At 38.7% G+C, this 25,756-nt stretch overlaps 1 protein-coding gene across 1 annotated transcript; it reads left to right on the forward strand.

The window, feature by feature from the left end:
- Positions 1-6,620: 6,620 nt before the first annotated feature.
- LOC145327853 (glutathione S-transferase 1-like) lies at positions 6,621-19,545 on the forward strand. The gene is made up of 9 exons (XM_080171390.1): positions 6,621-6,727; positions 7,038-7,088; positions 7,424-7,500; positions 7,761-7,855; positions 8,621-8,686; positions 9,347-9,426; positions 10,823-10,873; positions 18,087-18,161; positions 19,041-19,545. Exons 1-7 carry the CDS (start codon positions 6,650-6,652, stop codon positions 10,856-10,858), a joined length of 483 nt encoding a protein of 160 aa, XP_080027516.1. The 5' UTR covers positions 6,621-6,649; the 3' UTR covers positions 10,859-10,873; positions 18,087-18,161; positions 19,041-19,545.
- The last annotated feature ends 6,211 nt before the right edge of the window (positions 19,546-25,756 follow it).

Raw genomic sequence — 25,756 nt, forward strand, 5'->3', positions numbered from 1 at the left:
CTGTGCCCTATTTGAAGGCCCCGTTGTCCGTTTCTTTGGAGATTTTTTTTAATCTAAGGTTTTGTTAAAGAGACCTGTGCGCGTTTTCCTCTTACCGTTAATAACATAACTATTAAAAAATAAAATTTTATGCTAAGAAGATGAGTCCTTTGAAGCTACGGCCGATTCCAACTTACATAACACGTAGCAAATCTGCTTGTTGTCGGGTAGGTGATGGGTTTGAATTCTGGCCCAATACGGCATCATGACATTAAAAATAGTTTCTACTGCTGTATGATTCCTTAGGGTAGAGGTAATGCATTGGCCAAGAACAGGCGCTTATTACCCCGCACAATTAAGATTTCCAGATAGAGTCTTAGTTGTATGTAAAACTTTTGACCGCCATTTTGTCCAACCCTTGCACTTTAGAGGTTAATAAAATTTAACAGATTTTTTGCTCCTCAGAAAACCAATCCCTATTTTGTCTAAGAAGTAAAAGGAGAAGTGTGCAAAGAAATATAAGAAGCTGTACTATGGGCTGGTTGGAGCCAAACATATAATGTATATTTACATATATCTCAAAACAATAAAGATTTCATTTTAGTGCTTTTCAGGGAAGATGATAGTTGAAACAAATAAATTAAAATTATTGTTAAAAAGTTTAAATTACTGATAAATATGAGTATCCAATAAGAGAATGTGTTTATAAACTTTGAGTACCAGTTTCATTTTCAGTCCAATGTCTGCACACTCACTGAGATAATCTAAAATCTGCAAGCTAACTGCGGCTTGTTGAAAAATGCTGCAACGGCCAGCTGCAGAAGTTTCTATGTGGCTGTCAGTGGCTAACCCTAGTACTCCAAATAAAGGATATATAATATACGTTGATATTATGACAGGGGAAAATTGGGGTCAATTCAGGTTGCTAAGATGAATATCATATATTGGTTAGTTCATTCATCCAGACGAGGAGGGTATGGGGTAAAGGTGAAGGGAGGGAGGAAACGTTATTTTAGCCGGCTATAAGTTTCATTTTATTAGAATACATGAAAATCTGGTGTAATGAGTTTTATTTCCAAATTCTGCACAAAAATTCTAATATCCACCCTATTGTGGACCAGACTGGAAAAATTAATCACAATTAAGATTGTAAAATATCGATGAAAACTGTAGAAATTTAGAAAATAGCTAAAATTACAATGATGATATATTGATACCAGCAATTGTATAGTTTAATTTTTTCAAGATAGAAGAAAATTAAAAAAAGGAAACTTGCAGGGCTTGGAAGCCAAAGGCAGCCGCATGTAAGCCCCATGAAAATAAAAAACTTTTGCAATTTTAAAAAGCAGCTGGAAGTCTTATAAGGATAATTATCCTGACCAAAATATAACAACTTCTCTTTTCAAAAAAAATTCACAGAATTCAAACGGGTTTCCAGATCATAATTCTTGTCGGTAGATCTTGTTGCTATTGAAGATGGACGGCTGAATTATTTAATGGTGCATCTTCTCTAAAACTCATTAAAACAGTCGGTCTGTCCGTACTGACCCTGGGAGAATTAAATTTCAACTGGACCAGTGGCGTGTACAGCGTTACGACAGTGGGGCTTGACAACCTACTTTATCTATTTATAATTAATTTGGTTGTTGTGCTACTTATAGATGTGGTTTTGGGATTTGCTATTTTATTTTTATATAACAAAAAAAGCATGCCTTCATTTGCTGTTTTTTGTAAGACCTGGCTTGATGCACTTGAGTTTAGCCCTAATCTTTCCCTCTATGTGCCAAAACTATTAACAATTATCACCAGGGATATTAAGGGATAAGACAATGGAAAATTGATTGGTGTACATTCCTAATTATGATAAACAAAATAGCCCCTTCTGTAAGTTAAATTCATGTTTTTAAAGTTTAAACTGACCAAATAGTGATCAAACTTTTTGAGACAACATAGAATGTGCTTCAAAACTTTGGGTACCAGTATAATCTTCAGTTCAATGTTCCCTCCCTAATGCCAAGTAACTCTATATGATGCAAAATAAGGTTAAGCCAGTACACAGAAAGATTTATACATCAAACAGATCTGTAGTATAGAAGTATATACAGACAACTACCTCCCTTTCTTTTGCAATAACCTTTTTCGTCTGCTTCTAAATTAATTTCGGCTACTTGGCTGTTTCAAACTAAGCGACACCATTGGTTGATTTTCAATGACCCAATCGAAAGGTTGCACAAGGTTGTTGCGATGGGGAGATACAGTTATTTGATCTTTTCTCCCTCTAGAGTTTTACTCTAATATACATCATAATGAAGGAGGGAATAAGGGTCAAGCTCGGGGTAAAGCATTTATACTTATTTATTGATGAATTATAACCTTGCATGTAGATTCCTGAAACAATGAAGAATAACAAATTTATATGTATTAATTCCAAGACTTTTTGTAGGTATATTTCAAGCGTATTGAATTATTTCAGCATTTATATATTTTTCGTATGAAAAAATCTGTAATATTAAATTTTAATTCACATTAAGATTATAGGCGCATAATATTAGCTGGATTAGAACCAGTTTTTAGCCATACTGAAGAAATATGCATCGCATGACAGACAATTTCACCAAAACTGGTTTATATTTTCATTTTAATATCAACGGAAAGCTTCTTATATTGCGACGTGATTAACTTTACTTGTATGATTTTTATTTGAATTGTCAAATGAAAGCAGAATTAAACTTATGATTTTTCATAAGTTTCCATAGAAATTTCTAAAAATAATTTTTTTTATCGTTTTAATTTTTAAATGCCCCCCAAAACACAAAATAAAATGACGGAAAATAACAGTCTTCTTTCCTTAAATGTTATAAATGGACGCTACACCCATTGCCAATAAATAATGATTCCATATCATTTTAATGGTATCATGTAGATGAATAGATACATAAATAAATTGCCTTAAAATCTGTTACTAAACTTCAACTAAGAATCAAACATAAATCATTTAAGAAAAACTTCATTTTTTATACAGCAAAGCTGTTTAAAAATCATCATGAAATAAAAAATTCAAGTTATGAAAAGATACAAAATTATTTTAATATACATGTAAGACTAAACTTTTTATTTGTAAGTAACTACAAATGAAAACTTTTTATACATAGAAGTCCTTTATGTTGGATAAGTTAGGACACTGGTAATTTGAACCCAACAGTCAAAATTAAGCACCCGAATTATATAGATCGAGATTATAAAACTTTAGAAACCAGCAAGTTTTACAGTCCCTTCATCCCTGATTATAATTGTTTCCCCTTTTTTCCCGTACGATGACCATTGACAAAAGACATCATATATCTAGATGGTCCATCTGACCACAAAATTCGTCAACTTAAAAAATCCTATTTTTTATCAGACAAACACCTATGTTTTGCATTCAAGTCATGCAAGCGACATATTTTTCAAGATATAATTTCTAGAAAGCTTGCTCTATTCTAAACAGTATTCTAGGAAATACATTTCTACACGATATAATTTACCCAAGAAAAGCTTTATCTTGAGAAATTAGACTATTTATAGCTGACTCATTTTTGAACGAAATGAAAAAAAATTGCCTCTTGCAGCCAATGATTGTACACAATTTTAACTGATGACATGTCTAAAATGTACATCCACTGTTCTCCTATTGGCTGATTTAGAGAGTATGTCTCTATTCCATTGACTAAGTATCCAACCTTGTTTTTAGAATGAGGCAAAAAAACTGTCTTCTTTATCATTTAGGTAGGGCTAGATTTAGATAAAAAAAATGTGTAAGTATAAATGAATAACCCAGACAACTACCTGGCCGAAGTGGTGGGGACCTTGTTGCTTGCTAGCAATTTGCTTTCTGCTCTTTTGTAGCGACTTGGCTGTATTAATATTTCTGACGCTATTGGCTGATATTCAATGAACCAATTAAAAGTCGGCACAGGGTCCACGGGGTTGGGACATGTACAGTTATATATATATATGACCCCTTACCCCTATGCTGTTATTCTTTAATTCGGTAACAATGTATGTCTACACTTTAGGACTATAATTGAGCTATGTTATATTTTTCTGTTGTTTTGAATGTTAGATAACCTTGTCCATGTTATAATAAATCACATTTTATTTTGGATGATATTATGCTCACTGGATCCAGATTAAAACAATTAATAACTAGGAATAGAATGGTTTTCTGGAAAGGTTATCTTCGCTTATATTTTGTACATCTTTCCTAATTTTCTGTTATTTTCATATTCTTCCCTCTCTTTTTTAGTTGAGAAGCTACTCTATAATTCACTTTGTTTGTCAGTCCGTAACGCTATGGGGGAAATGGGATTTACTCAGCTCCTATAAAAGATAGAATACTGAAATTTTTTGACAACATTCCCATCATTAAAGAGCACATTTAAGTATAAAACATCAATGGTGGTAGGGACTCTTTTTAGCAGGTTTTAGGCTATTTTATATACAAAATAAAACAAGTTTTCGTGTTTATTTTCTTTAATAAATCTATTCTTGATTTTAATAAATACACTTTAAATCTACTTTTACGTAGTTCCATCCACGATTTTTTGTGCTTCGCTACTTATGGATGTTGTCAACCTTGTTTTATGGAACTAAGCACTGAATTTGATTCCAAAGGTCGTATGAAAATTTTATGTTTTTATCAATAAAGACCTTCTTTGCAGTGCCTGTACTCTGTCCATCCATCTGTCTGTCCTTCAGTCTGTCAGTCCGTAAAGCTATGGGGGACAAGTGATTTTCCCGGCTATTTAAGAAAGATCTACTTGGTCCATCGGTTATACGTTCATCCAAAAAGAAAAAAAACCGGTTTTGTGATTTTCTATAATCTAACATATCCTTTTTTATCCTTCTCTTTATGATCGCTGAACATCTGCACAATCTATGATATTTTGTTCTTTGCTACTAACCGCATGTGTCACCCTTGTTTATTAGTCGTTTCATACAAAAAAAGTATAACAACATCCATAAAAGCGAAGCTCTGAAACGGCAGGACAAAAGGGCATTAACACTTGTAGAGTGTCAGAACTGAATAATTAGAATATAAATGTTTAAGAGCCAAAGCAAAATTGTAAGTAAATTTGTTGAAAAACAGGATAATGTTTATGGACATTTTTAGGACCTGATTATAGAGTTGTCCCAGGAATCAATATACCAAAAATCAGATCAATCGGATAATAAGATCACATAAAAATTTGTTGTTAAAAAAAGGAAATCTATCAACATGTTTAAAATGGACGTACAGACATTCTGGTAATAATTATAGAGTTGCTACGCTTTCTAAATCGTACCTAACTACTACAGGAATCACCATGCAAAGTTTGAAATCGATAGGACAATTATAACATGCCTATATCAACAAAAAAAGCCACGGGCGGACGGACCGACCCTAATTATAGAAAAGCTTCGCGTTTAAAAAGATAAGGTATTTGTGGATTATAAATAGATATTAATTTAGTATTTATTCAGCATTGTAATACACTTTTATTTTAAACTATTACTTTTTCTAATGACTTATTGTTATTAAGTATTTTTTACGCCCTTACGTCAATTTCTGATTTTTAACTTTTTAAAAGCGAAGCTTTTCTATAATTAGGGTAGGTCCCTCCGTCCGTCTGAGACAGATAGCTTTTTTCGTTAATTTAGGCATGTTAGAATTGTCCTATCGATTTCAAACTTTGCATGGTGATTCCTGTAGTAGTTAAGCACGGTTTAGAAAGCGTAGCAACTCTATAATCATTACCAGAATGTCCGTACGTCCATTTTAAACATGTTGATTTTTCTACTTTTTTAACAACAAATTTTTATGTGATCTAATTATCCGTTTGTTCTGATTTTTAAAATATTATAAGCGAAGCAACTCTATAATCAACTTCTAAAAATATAAGTATGTCCATAAACATAATCCTGTATCAAGCAATTTTTCAACAAATTTACTTACAATTTTGCTTCGAATATTATACTTTTAAATTCTGATTATTCAGTTCTGACACTATACAAGTGTTTATGTCTGTTTGTCTTACCGTTTCAGTGCTTCGCTTTTATGGATGTTGTCATCCTTGTTTGACAATATTTTAGTAAAATATAATTATCTAATTTACCTGATTTTTAAAATAATGATTCCTAGGATAAAAAAGTAAAACCTTGAAGAGAAGCATCTCTAGATCAAGTCCTAATAACGCTACGAATCTAAATTAGTATTCTGCTTTTTTAGTGTTAATGGTCGTTTGTCCTATCGTCTGATTTAGAGATTCTTGTTATTATCTCTAATACAAAGTAGAATGATGTCTGTATGTCTGTCCGTCTGACCCTTAAGATCTCGGCAACCACTGAACCGATCGGATTCTACTATTCAGGGTATATACCTATTGTTCCTGTGGTGGTTTTGAGCTATTTTCACCCCCAACCCAACCCCCCCAAAAATAAAAATCCCCCCCCCCCATTTTTTGTTGTTTATAAAACTACTGGCAGCACCAGTAGTACTTAATTTTATTTATATTTTTTATTTTAATTTTTTTAATTACCTCTTGGGGAAAAGTCCGCTAGTTATTCAAATAGGAGCGTTTACTTAGAATTAAAGATTAAGCTATCAAAAAATTTAATTTTTAAGATTTCTATTAGTGCAAGGAAATTAACTATGCCACCAATAAAGCTGACCTATTTCAACCTGCAGGGCAAGGGGGAGACCATCAGGCTAATGCTGGCGGTTGCCAAGGTTTGAATCAGATTGTAAAGCACAGCTGTACCCAGAAAGTAACAGGATGTCTATATGTGTGTTTATGTAGCTTTGGATTTCAATAACTGCTTGAACAATATGGCTTATCTTTACACGGAAGTATTTTATATGTCAATGGAAGGTTTATAACTAAATTTCTCCACTGAAATAGTTATTTCCCCACCCCATCCCCACAAAGGGCGTATACAAATTTTCAAAATAGAAAAAATATTTAAAAGAGAATAATACCTTAATTTCAAGTCCATTGGCAACTTCCTCCTTGCTTAAAAGTGAGATTTTAATTTTGTAGGCGGATTATGAGGACAACAGGTTGGACTTCCAACAATGGGCGCCTTTGAGGGTAAAGTTTTAAACTATATTTGCACATAAGATTTTTCAAAAGGAGGAAAACCATTTTTCAGAGGAGGTTGTCCCAACTACTCTTAAAATAGCTGAAAACTACAGAGCTGGCTCACCACTCAAATGATCTTAAGATCAAGCTCGGAAGTTTCAGTAGCACGACCCTTAAAAGCACTACCTTAACGGTTCATCAGTTAAACAAAATTTTAAGCTTGAGACAAACAGAAAAATAAAATGATACTACTTCCTATTTAATTTATCTTGTTTATTAATATCAATCTAATTTATTTATTAATTTATTATTTATTAATCTAATGGAAAGTTAATTTATGGTAGGAGACTACCCCTTTTGGCCACCTGCCAATCATGACTGTAGATGGGGAGGAGTTGGCAGAATCTGGAACTATTATCAGGTAAGAGAGATATCCTAAAATTTATGAAATATATCAAATCCCCCCCCCCCCCAACTTCAGTCCATGAAAGTGATACACACAGCATTAACATACTCAAAAGTTTTAAGGGAGGTATTACCCCCCTGCTAAAAAAATCTCTGAATCCCTCAAAAAATTATTTGCCGCTTTGCAAAAATTTTATAAAAGTTTGCAAAGATAAGCACATTTTGAAAAAAAAATTTAATGCCCATAAATTTGTTGCATAATTTGAAATTTTGCAGATTTTTGGCCAGAAAGTTTGACCTTGCTGGTGATGGGGAGGTTGGATTTGCCCATGCAGACATGATCCTGGAACATGTCAAGGATTATCGGAAAGGTCAGTTGTTAAGGGATCAGGAATATATGGTACCTTAGGAAAAACTCTGGTGCTTTCTATTAAGTAAATTTGTTGAAAAACTTCTTGATACAGGATAATGTTTATGGACATACTTACATTTCTAGGACTTGATTATAGAGTTGCTATGCTTTTAATATTATACTTTGTAGTCCAAGGAATCAGTAATCCAAAAATCAAAACAATCGGATAATTAGATCACTTAAAAATTTGTTGTTAAAAAGTAAAAAAATCAACATGTTTAAAATGAACATACGGACATTCTGGTAATGATTTTAGAGTTGCTACGATTTCTAAATCGTACCTAACTACTACAGAAATCACCATACAAAGTTTGAAATTAATAGGACAATTATAATATGTCTAAATTAACGAAAAGAGCTATCTTTGTGTGGCGGACGGACGTACGGACCGACCCTAATTATAGAAAAGCTTCGCTTTTAATAAACAAACAAACGAAAATTAGGAGAAGGAGAGTTTCAGTGTTTAGTTGAGGCATATGGGGGAAATTCGCCGATTGTTTTTCCACCATTTTTTGCTGATGTTCTAATATAATAGTTGAAACAAAAAATGGTATTAGATTTATTAATAACGATAATAACATGCTTTGTTGTAAAGAGACAGATATTTTGTTAACAAATATCTGTAATGAAAGGGACGGAAATTTCGATCAAATAATGTTTAAAGAATCGCAGACCAACGCAAGTGTAGATTTACAATTACAAATATTCTTTTTTAAACCACCAGAAATTATTGACACTGCATTTACTGAGGATGTTGGGGAAAAACAGAAGTTGGCTGAAAACTTTATTAAGGATCGTTTAAGCATCAAATTCAAATACTAGAATACGTTGATATTTTTGTATGTCAAATACGACTTCAATAATTCCTTTGTGTTTTCCATTAAAGTGCTTAGTTGAGCATCGAACCCCCCCTTCCCCCTCTTATCCTTTCTTTGAAATAAAATTTGTGAAAGATTTTCATTTGTTTGTTTATTGCTCTTGGTCAGACTAGGTTGAGTTATTTAAGGTATTGGTTAACTTTGCAGGGTTAAGGAACCAGGCCATTTGGCACAAGAAAAATACTACCACTTTCCTAAATTTGAAGCTAGTAAAAGTGGCTGACTCAGATTATGATGTCAAAAAAAATTAACGATATTATTTTCTTAACGTACTCAAATTATCAAATTACCCAATGAGAGGAAACTATAAATTTTACCATTGGTCAATTTCAGTGTATACTGGCATATCATTGTTTTTTTTTGACGTCATAATTTTAGTCAGCCAGTTATACTAGCTTCCTAAATTTCCATTTATTTTAAAAAATAAGGGAAATGAAAGGGGGTTCAGAGTTTGACCGGCACTTAGTCAGGAAGCACCAATATTGACACAAAAACATTCCCTCATATGGATAATAAATAAAAATATTTGATCGAATTGTCTTATTATAATGATGCCTAAAACCTTGAAAACCAGAATTTTGCCCCTGCATGGTTGGCTGCCTCTGAGAGAATGCTGATATTAAGAGGTGGACAATGGTTCTCCTCCAACAGGGTAAGCTAAAGAAGATGATTAAAGTCCCTCCACAGATTATGACGTCATACCATAGTATAACCAATGAGAGGCCAGTTTACACTAGTAAAATTTATGCTGGCATCTCATTGGCTATTCTATCGTATGACGTCATAATCTGTGGAGGGACTTTAATCATCTTCAAGCTAAAAGTAACATGATGTCTCTGTGTCTGTTTGTCTTTAGCCCCTGAGAACATGCCAGAGGTGAAGGATAATTTAGGTAAAGGATAATCCCTACATATAAGTAACAGGGAGTATCTGAGGTGGGTTTTCATAAAAAGAATGCCGCGTTTTTTCGATTCGCGAAATTTAAACAGAGTATACAACTATTTATTTAATTATTTAGTTTTTGTTGGTACGGCCTTCATAGAAGAAAAACAAATTATCTTTAATCCATTTTTGCTGCATATTAATTAATGCGTCTTTTTAGAGCTGCATTAGACATTATTCAAATGGCTACAATAATAATTTTAAAATTTTGAATTCTTAAGTTGTATACTCTGTTGAAATCCTACAGGGCTTTTCATAATAATGATTGATTGAACAAAGACGATAACGTCGTCGTTCAATCAATCAATGTATAAAAAATGTCGAAAAAACGCTGCATTCTTTTTATGAAGACCCATCTCTATCTGTCTGTAGCATCTGAGACACTGCTTTCAGTGGATAAGAAATTTTAAAAAAAATCGAAGATTAATTTCAGTTTAAATTTAATAAACATACACAAAGTATTAAGCCAACGAATAGTGTGGCAACGGCTATAGGCAATCTTTAAATCCTAACCACTTTTTGAATTATCAGTAAAAATATGAAATAATAATAATAATAATACGTAAATACTTCACACATTTAAAAATCTATGTTTTATTGGCAGCACTGGCAGTAGCGACGGCTACAGCTACGGCTAAGACTACGGCCACAACTACAGCCACGACTACGGCCACGGCTACGGCATCTGCTACACATTTAAAAATTTCAGGGAATACTTTTCAACATAATTATTCTTGTCTTAATTTTGCTTTAGTTAACTTTTGGAGATCTAGCAATACATCATGCCCTTACTTGGTTATCTTGGAAAGAGGTAAATACTTTTTATTATTAACCCTTAATGGTCGGGGAGTGGGAGCATTAAACGCACCACCCCCCTTCATTCTTTTGTTTTCTATCCCATATTCTGTATGTAAAAGGTATTTTGCTATAACTAATAACTTTTTAATATTGATTTAAATTCAAAACTGGTTTTTACCCCCCCTCCCCCCAAAAAAGCAAATTACCCCCCCCCCTCAAATAAAAAGCTTGGACGCCCTCCCTTAATGTTATGTATATAATCAAGTCGGTCAAATAAAGGATTCAATAATAGCATGATTTTTTCTCAGGAGAAAGCTTTTGAGGGAGTGACTGGCTGCGATTAAAGGTTTACTATGCTGGTAAGTATGTTAATTGTCCTTGTTAATAGCGAAGCATTTCTATAATTGATGTCGGTCCATACTCACGTAACAGATATTTATTATCATTAATTAAGGCTTGTTAGAATTGTCCTATCAATTTAAAACTTGGCATATAATACCTGTAACAATTACAGTATACGTTACAAAAAATGACCAGTCTTTAAAATGATCTAGACCCCCATGTATTGAAGTTATAACCCTATTTTATGTGTGTGTGATCTTTATATACATGTATGATGGTGTTTGTATCAATCAATTAGACTAAAGAACATTTTCCGACATTTAGCAGACTATTGTGGTAGGCAGCATACGGACAAGCCTTTTGTAGAGTATGCTACACTTCGGCTTATCAAATCACAACCCAGCGCTAATCCTAGCTTATCACCATTTCACCCAGCCCCCTTCTGGGCCTTGCCTACACCTCAAAAGCAGCGGTCAAATTGGACACCCCTGATAGTGGGAGGGGCACGGCCATATCAGGGTGAGGTTCCCCACTCACGACCCTGCCCAGCACGTACAGGTTGATGCCATGGTTGATTCTGGCAACCTTGTACCAGGGTCTGCCGTTATTTCCGAGTCCCTCATGCACGCAATGGGCGTGCAGAGGATGTTGATTCCGGACAACACCCAAATCCTGACCGCTAATGAGGAAGGGCAGCCCCTCCAGGTAATGGGGAAATTACATGAGTTGTATATGGCAGTTAGTCATACTCTCATACTTCACCTGTACAACGTGACTGTGGTCAGGAATCTCTCGCATCCACTGAACTTAGGGGGGTACTTCTTGCGTGAATTCGGAACTAGGCTTTGTTTCGACATGCAAACCCCCTGTCTGTGGGTGCGTGGGGAGTTCATCCCCCTCCGCGGTGTCCCTGTGGACCGGGAGACCACCGAGAGAGAGTTAAGCTATGAGGGGCCGCTGCCAGGCCCCCTGCCGGAGCAGCCGCGCGTAGTCGAGAGAGGGACACACTGGGTGGATACCGCTCTGAACGCCCACAAGGGGACCAACCTGCTAGCAATGGGAGTGCCCCCACTGCCCCTGGTGCCCCTGGAGAACCTGCCAATGACGTTCCCCGAGATTTCCAGCCCTCCAGAGGCCATCTTCTCTGCAAACACTTTGTCAACGGCCAGCCATGTCCACCCGGCCCCATTTACCTGGGGCCCCCAGCGGCCGAGCCAGACAAGTTGCAGTCAGCTAAGTCTGAGACCAGGCCCGTCAAGTCGCGGCCTGAGGCACTCGGAGCGGCGCTCGGTCCGCAGGATCTAGCCACCCCCGGGATCAAACCCGTCGCGTCGCGGTCAGCGGCCGAGCCAGACAAGTCGCAGTCAGCTAAGTCCGGGACCAGGCCCATCAAGTTGTGGCCTGATGCACCCGGAGCCGCACCCGACCCACGTAATTCAGCCACTCCCGCCGCCGAGCGCGTCAAGTTGCGGCCTGACGCCCCCGGAGCCAAGGCTGGCCCCGCGCCAACGACCACTTACAAGCTGAATGCCGTCACTCCAGCCAATGGCCAACCATCCCAGCTTCGGACGGCCAAACGAGTAGCCTTGCCTGGGCGTAGCATCATGGCTGTACCCATTGAATTGGTGGGGCACCGCACTAAAGACGCCATCCAGCTGTCTGCCCCAGAACAGAGGTTTGGGGAGTACCTTGTCATCCCAGAAGGCCTGTATGCGCACAGGCCTGGCTCCGCCAACATGTTCCGAGTACTGGTGGTCAATGAGGGGGAGATGCCTCTCCTGCTGGACGCCGGCCTCCCCATGACAGGGGAGCTGGTGAAGCCCGACATCCTGGAGGTCTCCGATGAACCTCCCCCTTGCCTACACTCCATTCAAGAACCTTCTGAACCCCCAGATATGCAGCAGCTGTGGGCAGACCTTGAGCTGGAGGAGAACGAGTTTCTACGCAAGGACCCCCTGCTCAAGAAGGAGGTTTGGACTATTATATCAGAGTACAGAGACGTATTCTCGAACTCTACCCCAGGCTGCACCGATGTAGTAGAGCTGCAACTCCGATTAAAACCTGGAACCCAGCCAATCCGCCAGAAATTTCGCGATCTTAACCCCCGGCAGGAGGCTGAATTGGAAAGCCAGTTGGATACCTGGCTGAAGGAAGGAGTGATAGAGCCCTCTGACTCGGCCTGGAGCAGCCCCCTGGTGCCCATCAAGAAGAAGGATGGGAGCACCCGTTGGGCTGTTGACTACCGGGCCCTCAACAAGTGCCTAGAGTTAGACAGCTACCCCCTGCCCAAGATCCAACAGCTGGTAGAGCGAGCCGGGGGACACCGCTTCTACAGTGCCTTAGACGCGGTGGCTGCGTATTTTACCATCCGAGTGCCAACCTGCAGTCCTACCTGGACGATGTCCTGTCCTTCCACAACGATACCTTGGCCCACCTGGCTAGACTCCAAGTGGTCTTGGGAGCCCACCGTCGGGGAGGAATCCGCCTCAAGCCCTCCAAGACCAAGCTGTTCCGAGCCAAGGTCGATTATCTGGGCCACACCCTCAGTCGCGAAGGCATAGCCATGCAGGAGGACTACATCGACCGCATCCTAGACTGGCAAGCCCCCAGCACCCCCAAGGACCTGCTGGCGCTCCTGGGGTTCTTTGGGTACTACCGGCTGTTCATCCCAGAGTACGCCGACCTCACCTATGAGATGAATCGGCAGAAGATGGCCAAGGCATTGACATGGACTGCTGAGATGGATGCCCAGCTGGTACAGCTCAAGGACAAGTTTTGCCAAGCCCCGATCCGAGCGCCACCCAGGTTTGACCTACCAGCCATGTTCCAGCTCACCACTGACTACAGCAGCCAGGCCATCTCTGCCATCCTCAGCCAGTGCCAGGACGGCAAGGAGAGGCTCATTGCCGCCGTGGGGCGCAAGACTACTGACCCCGAGACCCGGTACCCGTCCTGGAAAGGAGAGATGGCCGCCATCATGTATGGGATCCGGAAATTCCATGGGATCCTGTCCTACCGCAGCTTCCAGATCAACACCGATTCCTCTGCCTTGCTGCAAATGAAGTCGCTCAACACATCCACAGGGATGTTAGCCCGCTGGCAGGAGGAACTGGCGGCCCTGGACTTCACCGTCTGCCATCGTCCCGGCGCCCAGAACACCAATGCTGACGCCCGGAGGATGACAACATGCCTGCCCCGTCCGCCGAGGAACTAGCCGAGCAGGCTGAGTATCTCCACCACCTCTGCCAGCTAGGGGAGCCCGCGCCCAGCAGACCCTCCGCAGTACGACTGGATCCGGAATGAGCCCTGGAAGCCCAGACCCAAGATCCTCTCCTGCTCCGTGTCCGGGTGGCTGACGGGAAGCCCTCAACCAAGGCTGAGCTCTGGGGCAAGTCTCGAGATGAACAACAGTACGCCAGCCGGTTTGCAGCTCTCGGACTCAACGAGCACGGCTGCCTCACCATCACCGCCAAGACCCTGACAGGGGAGAGGACTCGTTACCTGCTGCCCCCGGCCCTTCATCAGGATGCGTACTTTCTGGCCCATGGAGCCCCCATGGCTGGACACCATGGGATGAAAGCCACTGTAGCTTTCGTCGCCATGCACTTCTGGTTGCCTACCGTGCACCGCGACGTCTGCCTGATGGTCCAGACCTGCCCTGAGTGTGTACAGAAGATCACCAAGGAGCGGTTGAAAGCCGGGATACACGTGCCCTCCCGGCATCAAGTCCTGTTCATTGACCTTGTGGGGCCCCTACCTGAGACGCCAGCCGGGAACTGCTACATCCTCACCTTCAGATGATGGATTCAGCCGGTTTGTCAGCCTCTATGCCATCCCCAACAAGCGCACAATCACTGTGGCCGAGGCCTTACTGCACCGCCACATTGCCACGTTCGGATGCCCCCTGTAATCCACTCCAACAATGGGATGGAGTTCACCGGCCAGGTATTCAAGGAACTGGCCGCCCAGCTCGAGATTGGCCTGACACATCCGCCGCCCTACAACCCGCAGTCCAACCGGGTCGAGAGGTTCCATCGGACACTCAACACAGGCATGCGGCTGTTCCTAGACAGAGACGACAACAACTGGGAGCCGCACTTGCCTGCCATTGCCTTAGCCTACAATACGAAGACCTGCAAAACCACAGGCGTGACCCCCTTCCTGGCCTACTTTGGGAGAGAGGCCAAGCTTCCAGTGGACCTTGTGCTCCGGCTGCCTGACACTGAGTATGTGTCGGTCCCAGCCAATGTCCAGGCCATCCTGCAGCGATACCACGCAGTGTTTGACGCAATCCAACAGCGGGAAGACGGGACCATCCGACGGAGCGCGGCGGCCTATGAGGGAACGGCCAAGTACGAGGTTGGAGACCTGGTCTGGTATCTGGCCCCTCGCCTGGTGCCGGGGAAAGCAGCCAAGATTACCAAGAGGTGGACCGGCCCCTGGAAGATAGTGCGCAAGGCGACGGATGTCCACTACGTCATCAGCCCAGCCTCTCCAACAGCCAAGATCTCGGAAATTACTGCGCACATTGGTCGGCTGCGCAAATACACTGGAGATGTCACCGCCCAGCAGATCCCAACTGACATTCAGGACAAGTTGGACTTCGACGAGGACGCCACCAGGCTGCCAGTCGGAGCTGCAGATGTGCCATCTAGTGGACCAGGTCATCTTCCCGTGTACCAGCCAGCTGCCGGGGCCACAGGAGCACCACTGCCCAGCCACCAGGATCGTGACCCTGTGGAGGAGAACCTACAGAACCAGCCCAGCGAGCAGCGGCCGGCGCCGCCGGTCCAGAACCACCCACTGATGTCGTATGGAATCCAGACGCAGACATGGAGCCCCTACCTGCCAGCAGCGAGCCCCCAGGACAAGAAGTTGCTACCGAGATGGATGTAGCGGCCCACGAGGACAAAGCGGATGCGATGTGCCCCCTCCAGATGACAGCTATCCCCATCCGGGTAGGAGCCAAGAGGCCGAGCAACCTGGGCAAAACAGGCGCCCCCATGGAGTTCTACGCGCCTACTACCATCGTTGTCCCTCCTCTAGGGGCCTCTAGAGTGAGCCTGGGTCTCCGTGTCTGCCAGCCGAGACAGAGAGGGTTCTCCAGACAAGGCCTAAATTCCACCGCCGAGGCCTGACCGTCGCCAACCCTCAGCTGGGAGCCAACCGGGAGTTGACCATGCTGATCTCCAACCACAGTCAGACCGAGCAACAAGTTTCCCGAGGGGCCTGTGTGGCCTGAGCTGTCCTACACCGCGCTGTGCCCCAGGGAGAGTCTGCTGCCCCCCATGGTTCAAGGCCTGATGTCCTGGTGGTCCCACAGCCCTTGAAGGGGAGGTTGTGGTAGGCGGCATACGGACAAGCCTTTTATAGAGTATGCTACGCTTCGGCTTATCAAATCACAACCCAGTGCTAATCCTAGCTTATCACCATTTCACCCGGCCCCCTTCTGGGCCTTGCTTACACCTCAAAAGCAGCGGTCAAATTGGACACCCCTGATAGTGGGAGAGGCGCGGCCCCTCTCAACCCCAAGTCCCCAGTCACCTACCTTTGCCGGGAGATGTCTACCTTCCCCTTGCTGAAGCCTACCCCTCTACTGTTCACCAAAATGGGGCTCCGCCCCCATCTCCCCGCACCCCTTTCTACCTAACCTATTTATCATCTATTTGTGTATATAAAGTAGTAATCCTATTGTAAATGTATTCAGTTTAAAATATATCTCTTTAGCAGTAACTACTGTTAGTTATTCATTGATAGAATCTTTAAGGCTAGGGGCTCGTTTGAATCGAACTCGCTCAGTAGGGTTGAACTGCTTCACCCCTACCACACTATAAAAGAAAATATTCAAAATGAAAAAATTCAGACCCTTAATTTTTAAAGTAAATATTACTTAAGCCCAAAAATCACATAGTAAAATTAATTTTAGCCTAGGGGTTATTCAGAGTTTTATCTCAAGCATAAAATTCTGCTTCTATAGACACCTTACTCAGCATCATAGCTCTCATACAAGTCATTTGAGCACAAAAAGCATGTATCAAGAACACTAAATCGATGAAATTTGGGCTTTGTGCCCAGGGTGCCCAATTTTCAGATCTCAGCCCACAGAAGGGCTAAAAAATAGTTCTTTAGCTTTTTGGTAATGGCATAAGGAATAAAAAGCAGTTACCATTTGAACTCATAGTCTAAAATGACTTTAGAATAGGCTAGAATCGAGACATTTTCGATTTTCGATTTTCAGGATTCCAGGTATGAGTCTTTGGTTTGGCTTTAGCTCGCTAAAAGTGAAGCTAGGGTTGAGATATTGGAGTTTAGTCTTCTTTAACCTCTCACTGTGGTATCTCTGTGTACTATCCTAGATTGGTAACTTGATATCTCAAATATCAAGGCACTGAGACAACTTTTAGTGAGACCGTTTCAGTAGAGGTAGGAAAAAATTCACTCAAAATACATTTTTTGACATTTTTAATATCTTCTTTTATAGCCTTCAAAATGTTGGTAAATGTTCTTATTCTCATTTACCGCAACAAACACAAGCATACATATGTATAAAGAGCACACACACAAAAAATATGGTTAAAACTTTACTAGAAGGGGGGCAATAGCATTTTAAAGACCGGTCATTTTTTGTAACGTATACTGTAGGTTCACTTTAGTGTTATCAGAAACGTTATGTATACTGTTAGAGTCGTCATGAACTCTAGTTTTTGGAAATATAAGTATTATATTTGTTCTATTTGTAGTTTAAGAGCAAAGTTAAAAAAAGTGAAAAAGGTTGAAAAGTTTAAAGTAATTTGGTACATTTTACCACGTAGCTCATGACTAGAACTTTTGACGATTCTAACGGTATGCATAACGTTTTGCTGATATTAATACAAGCCGCGCAATTTGAATTTTTAAAATGTGCGCATTTTTTCCACAACCTTTAAATCTGCAAATCTTCAAAATAAGGCCTATAATCGGTTTATAAGGCATAACTTGTTGACAAAATTATTTTTAGATATTTAAAACATAGATGTACTAGAACTGGATTTTCTAAATATATAAAGCATTTTATATATTTGTTTTATTTTCTATGCATAATTAAGATTTTAAAAATTAAAACACCTTACTGTTGTTAATCATTTGACTTACTGTTTGTCTCATTTTAAAGCTTCACTTTTATGTATGTATAATCCAATTTTTAATAAATGAACATACCTTATTTTCTCTGTAATTGATATTCTGTTTTAGGATAAGTATCCAGTACTGAAGGCCCACTATGAGAAAATTAGCAATATTCCAGAAATCAAAGAATACGTCTCTAAAAGGAAAAGAATGTTTTAATAAAAGAATAGACATATAGATGATACCATCAAAAAGTAGCAAAACACGACATAGCCCAAATTGTGTCAAAAATGATCAATGTAACGTAATAAAAATGAGGGATTATCCATCTCTTTTTCAGGGGTTTTCTTTTCCACTTCTCATCTCCCTAATTTCATTACGTCACATGGATCATGAAGCTAGTAAAAGTGGTGGCACAGATTATGACGTCAAAAAAATTAACCAATGAGAGGCCACTATAAAATTTTACCATCGGTCAATTACAGTGTATACTGGCCTCTCATTGGCTAATGTTTTGACGTCATAATCTTTGCCGCCACTTTTACTAGCTTCATGGATCATTTATGACACAATTTGGGGTTTGTCGAAAACACATAAAAAACATGGATGGACAAATGGACAAAGTGAGTTATAAAACAGATGATCAGAAATAAATCATACAACATATCGCAAACATATGCGGTAAAAATCTTTTTGAAGCATCACCGACAGACAGACAGACGGACCAAAAAGATCATATAATGGATGTTCATTGGTACAGGGAATCATCACAAAAAAATTCAGTCATATATCTTGAATAGTAGCCGATAAAATCATATTTTTCCCATAGCGTTAAAGTCTCATGGACCGAGGGGAAGACGCTGAAAGCCGCTCAAAAAAATCTGACGTCATAAAAATAAGGGATGAGGAGAGGAGAAGTGGGAAAGAAAACCCCTAAAAAATGAGATGGATAATCCCTCATTTTTATGACGTCACATTGAGCGACTTTCACCGTCTTCGACCTTCGACAAAGTAAATTTTAGAAAGAGTAGCTTCGCTACCAAGAAAGACTTGATATAACTTATCATTCTCGAACCGTACAGACCTACAGCTGCTCAACATGTCAACGGTTGGGGTATCTAGAAGCTTGATTTCATACAAGAAAAAAATCCGGTATGTCTTCGAAACCGATCAATATCCTCCTGATTAGAACCAGTTCTAGGCCATACTGAAAATCTTGTATCGCGTATTATAGAAAATTTTACAATAAAAAGCATAATTCTAATACCGATTTTGTTAGCCTCAGGGCTGAATTATTCTTATAACTTGCCTTTCATATCTGCGGAAAGCTGTCTATAATACGATGCGATAAATAACTATTAAAACGCGTATTAGAGACAATTTTACAATAAAAAGGATAATTTTAATTCCAGTTTTTTTAGACTCAGGGCGGATTTAATCTTACAACTTTCCTTTACTATCTGCGTAAAGCTGTCTATAATACGATGCGATAAATAGCTATTAAACCTGTGGATGATCCTTGTTCTTTTGATTTGGAAAAATTAATGTCTGTAATTTTTTTGTGATTTGGATAATTCTTATGTTTTTATTATGCACCGACTTTTTTTATTGATTTATGTTTGTTTGTTTATGGTTTATTTTAGGCTAAAATACATATTGATTTACAAAAACTTCTGTCATAAGGAACCCTATAGCAGCGGACAGGGGCGTCCAAGCTCTTTTTTTTGGGGGGGGTAAAAAATTTTAGGGGGGGGGGTAATTCGTGTTTGGGGGGGGGTAAAATGGCGCGCGAAGCGCGCCGAAATTTATTTTTACCCCCTCCAAAATTTTTAATTTGATTGGGGGGGGTAATTACCCCCCCTAAAGTCTGTTGGGGGGGGTAAATACTCCCCCCAAATCTGTTGGGGGGGGGGAATTACCCCCCCCAAACTAATTTACCCCGGGGGTAAAATTTTTGGGGGGGGTAATTTAATTATGTAAAAAAAGCACCTACCTAATCTATTATGTTAATAAGTACTATCCTATAACATAAAGTAGTAAGTAAGGTTTATTTGACTATAGCTTCAGATTTCATTACTTTTAATACTGAGTTCTCCTTTTTAGGAAAGCTTCACATAGATCACATGATGGTTCCAAACTATTATAGGTCAATCCTTTGAGTGGTTTTAGGCTATTTTTCTCCTCCCTTTTTACCCTTTAGAAAACACGAGTTCTTAGATGCTAAGAGCGCCACTACTATTCAAATATATAGTAGTATCTCATTCTTTAGAACATAAAAATACAATAATTAACTCACTAACCAATGAACCAATATGATTATACTTTAAAGTGAAGCGTCTTATAGGTCCTGGTAAGTTTTATAACTAGTTTTGAGACACCCTGACATCCTCCCAAAAGAAATCGCCTATAAAAATTCTTTTTCATTATTTAATGAAATATTTAATTTAGTTAGGTATCTATTTTATGGAATCTTCAGTGCTTTACAATTACATCATAGATCCCCCCCCCAAAAAAAAAATTTTCAGTAAAATTTTTTTTAAGAACATTCAATTTGGGGGGGGTAAATACCCCCCCCCAAAAAATTTTTTTTAAAGAACATTTATTTTGGGGGGGGGGTAATTACCCCCCCAAAATTGTTGGGTGTGCCTACGGCACCCCCAAGGTAGGGGTAATTTTTTTTGGGGGGGGGTATTGTTCAAAAAATTTTGGGGGTGCCTACGGCACCCCCAAAATCGTTTGGGGGTGCCAAATGGCCCATTACCCCCCCCCTTGGACGCCTATGGCAGCGGACCCATAAAAAACACTTTTTCGAGAGAGGAGACGTTTTTGGAGATGACCCGAGAAATAGTCCTAGATAACCGGGGGGAAAATATGGTGTAAATAGATTTTTATAGGGATTCATCGAAAAATGAGGCATAAATATTGGATTTTAAATTTTATTGTAGCCACCAGGATATATATTGTATTCTCTGAAAATATTTGTGCCTTTTTAACAACTTATTCTCCTTCCTTCGAATTTTTTAAATGTAACTTAAACGTATAAACAGACGAACTTACATACTTAATTAGTATAGAGTAGCTATGCTACTAATGATATAATGTTAGTAAGACAAAGTTACATGGCATAATATTCCCCCCTGAATGTTACATGTTAGTTATCTTGATATGGTATTTATCATATGAGAGAGGGCTGCATACAATGTAGTTCTTAAAATTTTTAACCTTACAAGAAAGTGAAAATGCCTTTTGTCCGTATGGAATTATATCAACTGGATAAGAACCAGTTCCGAGCCATACTGAAAACTAATGTATTGTATCGTGAACAACATCCCATGAATAATAAAATAAAAATCATAAAACTAATTTCCGTTTTGATAGATTGAGCCTTCGACCCTCCTGGGCTAAAAAAACATAATTTTTAGTCCAATGTTCTCTCCCTTTTAGGTGATTTGCTACGTGTGTATATTCAGAGTTAACAATATGCTGTTATATATGAACATATTTTTTATTTATCAGGGGAATTTTTTCTTTCAAGAGATAGACAAAAATTAAGAATGATAGCCATATTCTGTGGTTTATTCTATCTTTTCTAAACACTTATATCCTTATACTAAAGTAACATGATGTCCGTTTGTCTTTGTGTTTGTTCCGAATGATCTCTCTAACCGCTGAATTGATCGGGTTCTCCTTAACAGGGTAGCTTCTCATAGGTCCCGGGAAGGTTAATAACTATTTTTGGGGTTGGGTAACACCACCCTCCCAAGAGAAATCGCAGCTAGAAAAAAATTATCCTCTACCAAAAAAAGAATTTTAATTTCTTTTACCTAAAATGAAATATGGAGGGGGGCTTACCCCCCCCCCCCCAAAAAAAAAAAAAATATATAATTATTTTTACTTTTTCTTTTAAATTCTAAAATAATAAATTCGGTTATCAAATTCGACTCTCCCCTCCTCAAGTGCCCCTAGAGGGCTAGTACATTACATAAAGTAGTAAGGTTGTTTTCTCTGAACCTTAAGATTTCAATATTTACTTGACTGATAGATTGAGTTCTCTTTTTTAGATTAGCTTTACATAGAATACGATGGTTTTATGCTATTATTATTTATATTTATGTCTTGTGATTGTTATAGGCATGTTTTTGCTCATCCTTGACCCTTTCAATACAGAGCCTCTACGAGCCTACATGCTATGGTTGCAGCCGCTAGTATGTATTAATGGAGAGTTTAATTATATCTTTTTAACCTAATATTGGTTCCAGGACAAACTCAGGAGTGGACAAAAGCAGGAGTGTTAAAATTTTAATTTAATTAAGTATTTCTATACAGATTAGGTTAGATTAAGATATAAATATACTAATTTAATTATATCTGAATTAATAAACGAATAAAGAACCCCCCCTCCCTATTTTCAAATTCATTTTAAAAATAAGGGAGGGGGGGGGGGATTTTGAGAACTCAACGGACATTTTGAGGAAATGTGGTATGCGGCAACTCTGGGCCATGCAGAAACCAAGACATTATAGTGATGCTACGCACCCAGCTAAATCCTGTTATTCTACAATTGTAAAGCCACCTGAAAATATGTCAGATAACGGTATTGATTTCATCTCTCAGTTGTCCTGCAAATGGAGGGAGGGGTGTTACCCCTCCCTCTCCCATCTTAAGCACCGGAACCTTCCCCTTCAACCATCAAGTTATCAGCACCACCTCAACCCTGAGGATAAAGGATCTAAGCCTTCCCTCACCTGATAGAATCACCCCCACACAGACTGTGTTGTCACAGTAATCATCAAACCTTCCCTTTTTAGTACCCAGACCTACCACTCAACCCCTCTATGCTTATCTACCTATTGTGCTGTTCCATGGGCTATCCTGCCTTCCCCGGACAGGGATAGCCATCTACCTAACCATTGCAACTATCTATGTTCTACTTGTATGATTTACCTTTAACTATCTTTATTCCTAATCCATATGTATTTATATTATGTTGTACAACTTTAGTAATCCTTAGACCTTCAATAAAGGAACAACTGAATAGATGCTGTTTGTTATTTAGTGATTGTTAGAGAAGCGTAGCTTCTCTATAGTAAGGTGTCCACGTCTGTCACACTGCCGTAGTCTTTTCGAACTTTGGTGTCTGCCATTTATCCTAGGCGGATACCACAGAAACATGCCGAAGTTATTTACTCAGTCTAAACACTATTTATCCATTAAAAGACTGAAAATTTCCAATAATTACATTTTCTCCAGAGATCTTTATTTCTCAATTTTTTATCTATCTATAACCCGCGAATATAGCACACAAATAATTTTCTTATATTTCACCTTTAAAGACAAGCCCCATGGCAAAGCCACTATTTTTTCTTATTAAGTAGGAAAGGTTTTGTCGGAAGCTAAAGATCTAAGAAATTGTTGGACCGAAAGGTTTGTATCTTTCAGGTAATGTTTTGGGTTGATTTAAGGCTATTTTCTAAACCTCCTTCCTCTAGAATCTAGGAGCGAAGCAACTTTTTTTTTTATAAAAAGTACTGCTTTATAATATTTCCCTTGTTTTAATTGTCGACTAAAATATTCCCTCTCAAAGTTCTTTAAAAACATGTTCAAACAAAACATACATTTTTGCATATTCATAAAAGTAATATTAATCGCCAAAAAAATCACCAAAAAGCTGTAAATGATAATGAACCTTTGACAAATTTTCTATCCATTTTTTAAATCCATTTTTATTGAAGTAGAAATGTAATCTATGATTACGGTTTTGACATAATCTACCATTCCACTTTACCCTCTCTTAGTGCATCATCAACGCCGATACGATTTTTGAAATGTACTATTCAACTTTCAATAGAGGTGAAACTGGAATGGTACATTTATGTTTACATATCAGCATATTGATTTCCTTATTTAAATCGACATAATAGTAATGGTATACATAAGATTTTTGAATTATAGATAGTATTTTATACATTCCCTACGATTATCATAATTTAAAAATAGTATGTAGGATTTCAATTAAGTCTATGTTAAAAGTGTAAACCACCATTCCAGTTTCGCCTCTCTTGAAAGTGGACTGGTACATTTCAAAAATCGTATCGGCATTGATGATATCATCACCAAGAGAGGCAAAATTGGAATGGTAGATTACAAAAATCATATCGGCGTTAGAGATATCATCACCAAAAGAGGGGAGAGTGGAAAGGTAGATTACGTTTTTTAGAGGGTCAAAACCGTAATCATAGATTATATTTCTGCTTCTATAAAAATGGATTCAACTCCCTAACTGAGTGACTAGTAAAAGAGTGTTTTGTTTATTATTAATGCCCAACACAGGGAGGGAGGAGACAACTGACTGTAAACCATACTGGTATTCAAATAAAGTACTGGTTTTATAAACAAGTTGGTTACAAAACTTTGGGTACTATAGTTACATCCTAATTGGTTGATTCAAACTGGGTTACCATTTTTTTCATCTAATAACTTTTATTTACAGAAGGGATAATTTTGTTAGTAATTGTATATCAACTTATCGCTCATTGTCTTATCTCTTAATATTATTGTTATAAATAATGTGATAACAGAAAAAATCATGTTTATTGTTCAGTTAAAACTTGGTTAAACCTAAAAATTTAAATATAAGATAATGTAGGAATACCTCAGAAGGTAATCGATATATTATTATTTGGATGTTGCATCAGACTTTCGTGTACTCTTATAAAGTGATACATTCTGCTGGCTTCAATACCAATACCCCCTAACCCCGCCCCCTTTACTACATCCCCTCCCCTCCAACTGGATGAAAAAACTGACCAAAAAATGAGGATCACTGTAGAAACCTAATTTGACGACTATTTCCCCTTGTCAATATATCCACGTATTTTTCAATCCATTGACAACATATTAATCACTCCTGCCATTCTAAACTGTAGCAGACAGACACACATTGTAAAACATATGGATCTTAAATGATAAGACAATGGATTTTGAATTAGTATACTAACCCTCTTTTGTAGATTAAAGTATTGCGTTGAATAGTTTGGACACTTCTAATTTACAAAGATTTTAAGCCAAGAATTAGAAGAGCGTGATTATTAAAATTTACAGTCCAATGTTCCCTAGTCCTACCCATTTAAAATTTAGTCTTTGAAACCTTGATGATATACAAGGGATAAATAGAGTTAAATAGATGTATAGATAGATTAACAGATGAATTGATAGATAGATAGAGGAAAAGATAAACATGAAATAAAATTTTCTACTTGGCAGTAAAACAATTTTATTGATGTATATTTAACACTGCAAAATTTCACAATTATACAAAAAATCTTAAACGATTACGTCCAATGAAAATATAGAAGTAGAAATGTTTTTTGTTTGTAGCTTAAGATATAACCAATTAAGTTCTCCCTAGAGGGAACTTTGCAGAAGATGATTAAAGTCCCCCCAAGGATTATGACGTCATACGATAGAATGGCCCAATGAGAGGCCAGTATACAATGTAATTGACCGAAACTGGTTTTAATCTTATGATTGTACATTTTCATATTCGTAGAAAGCTAGATATAATATGATAGACATAGTTTTTTTCATAAAGATGAGAACCGGTTCTTATCCACCGGATTCAAATGAATATGAGATGAAGTATTAACACTTCTAAATTGGACCAACTAATCATGATAAAATAAAATTACATGGGGTTTAAGAGAACGTGGTTATAAAACTTTGGATACCAGTATAAACTGCAGTCCATAGTCCCCTCCTTCAATTTCTGATTTTATCCCACTTTTAACCTACTGTGT

This window comes from Acartia tonsa, chromosome 9 (genome assembly GCF_053477335.1).
Source record: "Acartia tonsa isolate MP-2025a chromosome 9, ASM5347733v1, whole genome shotgun sequence".
In the NCBI taxonomy this organism is placed as follows: domain Eukaryota; kingdom Metazoa; phylum Arthropoda; class Copepoda; order Calanoida; family Acartiidae; genus Acartia; species Acartia tonsa.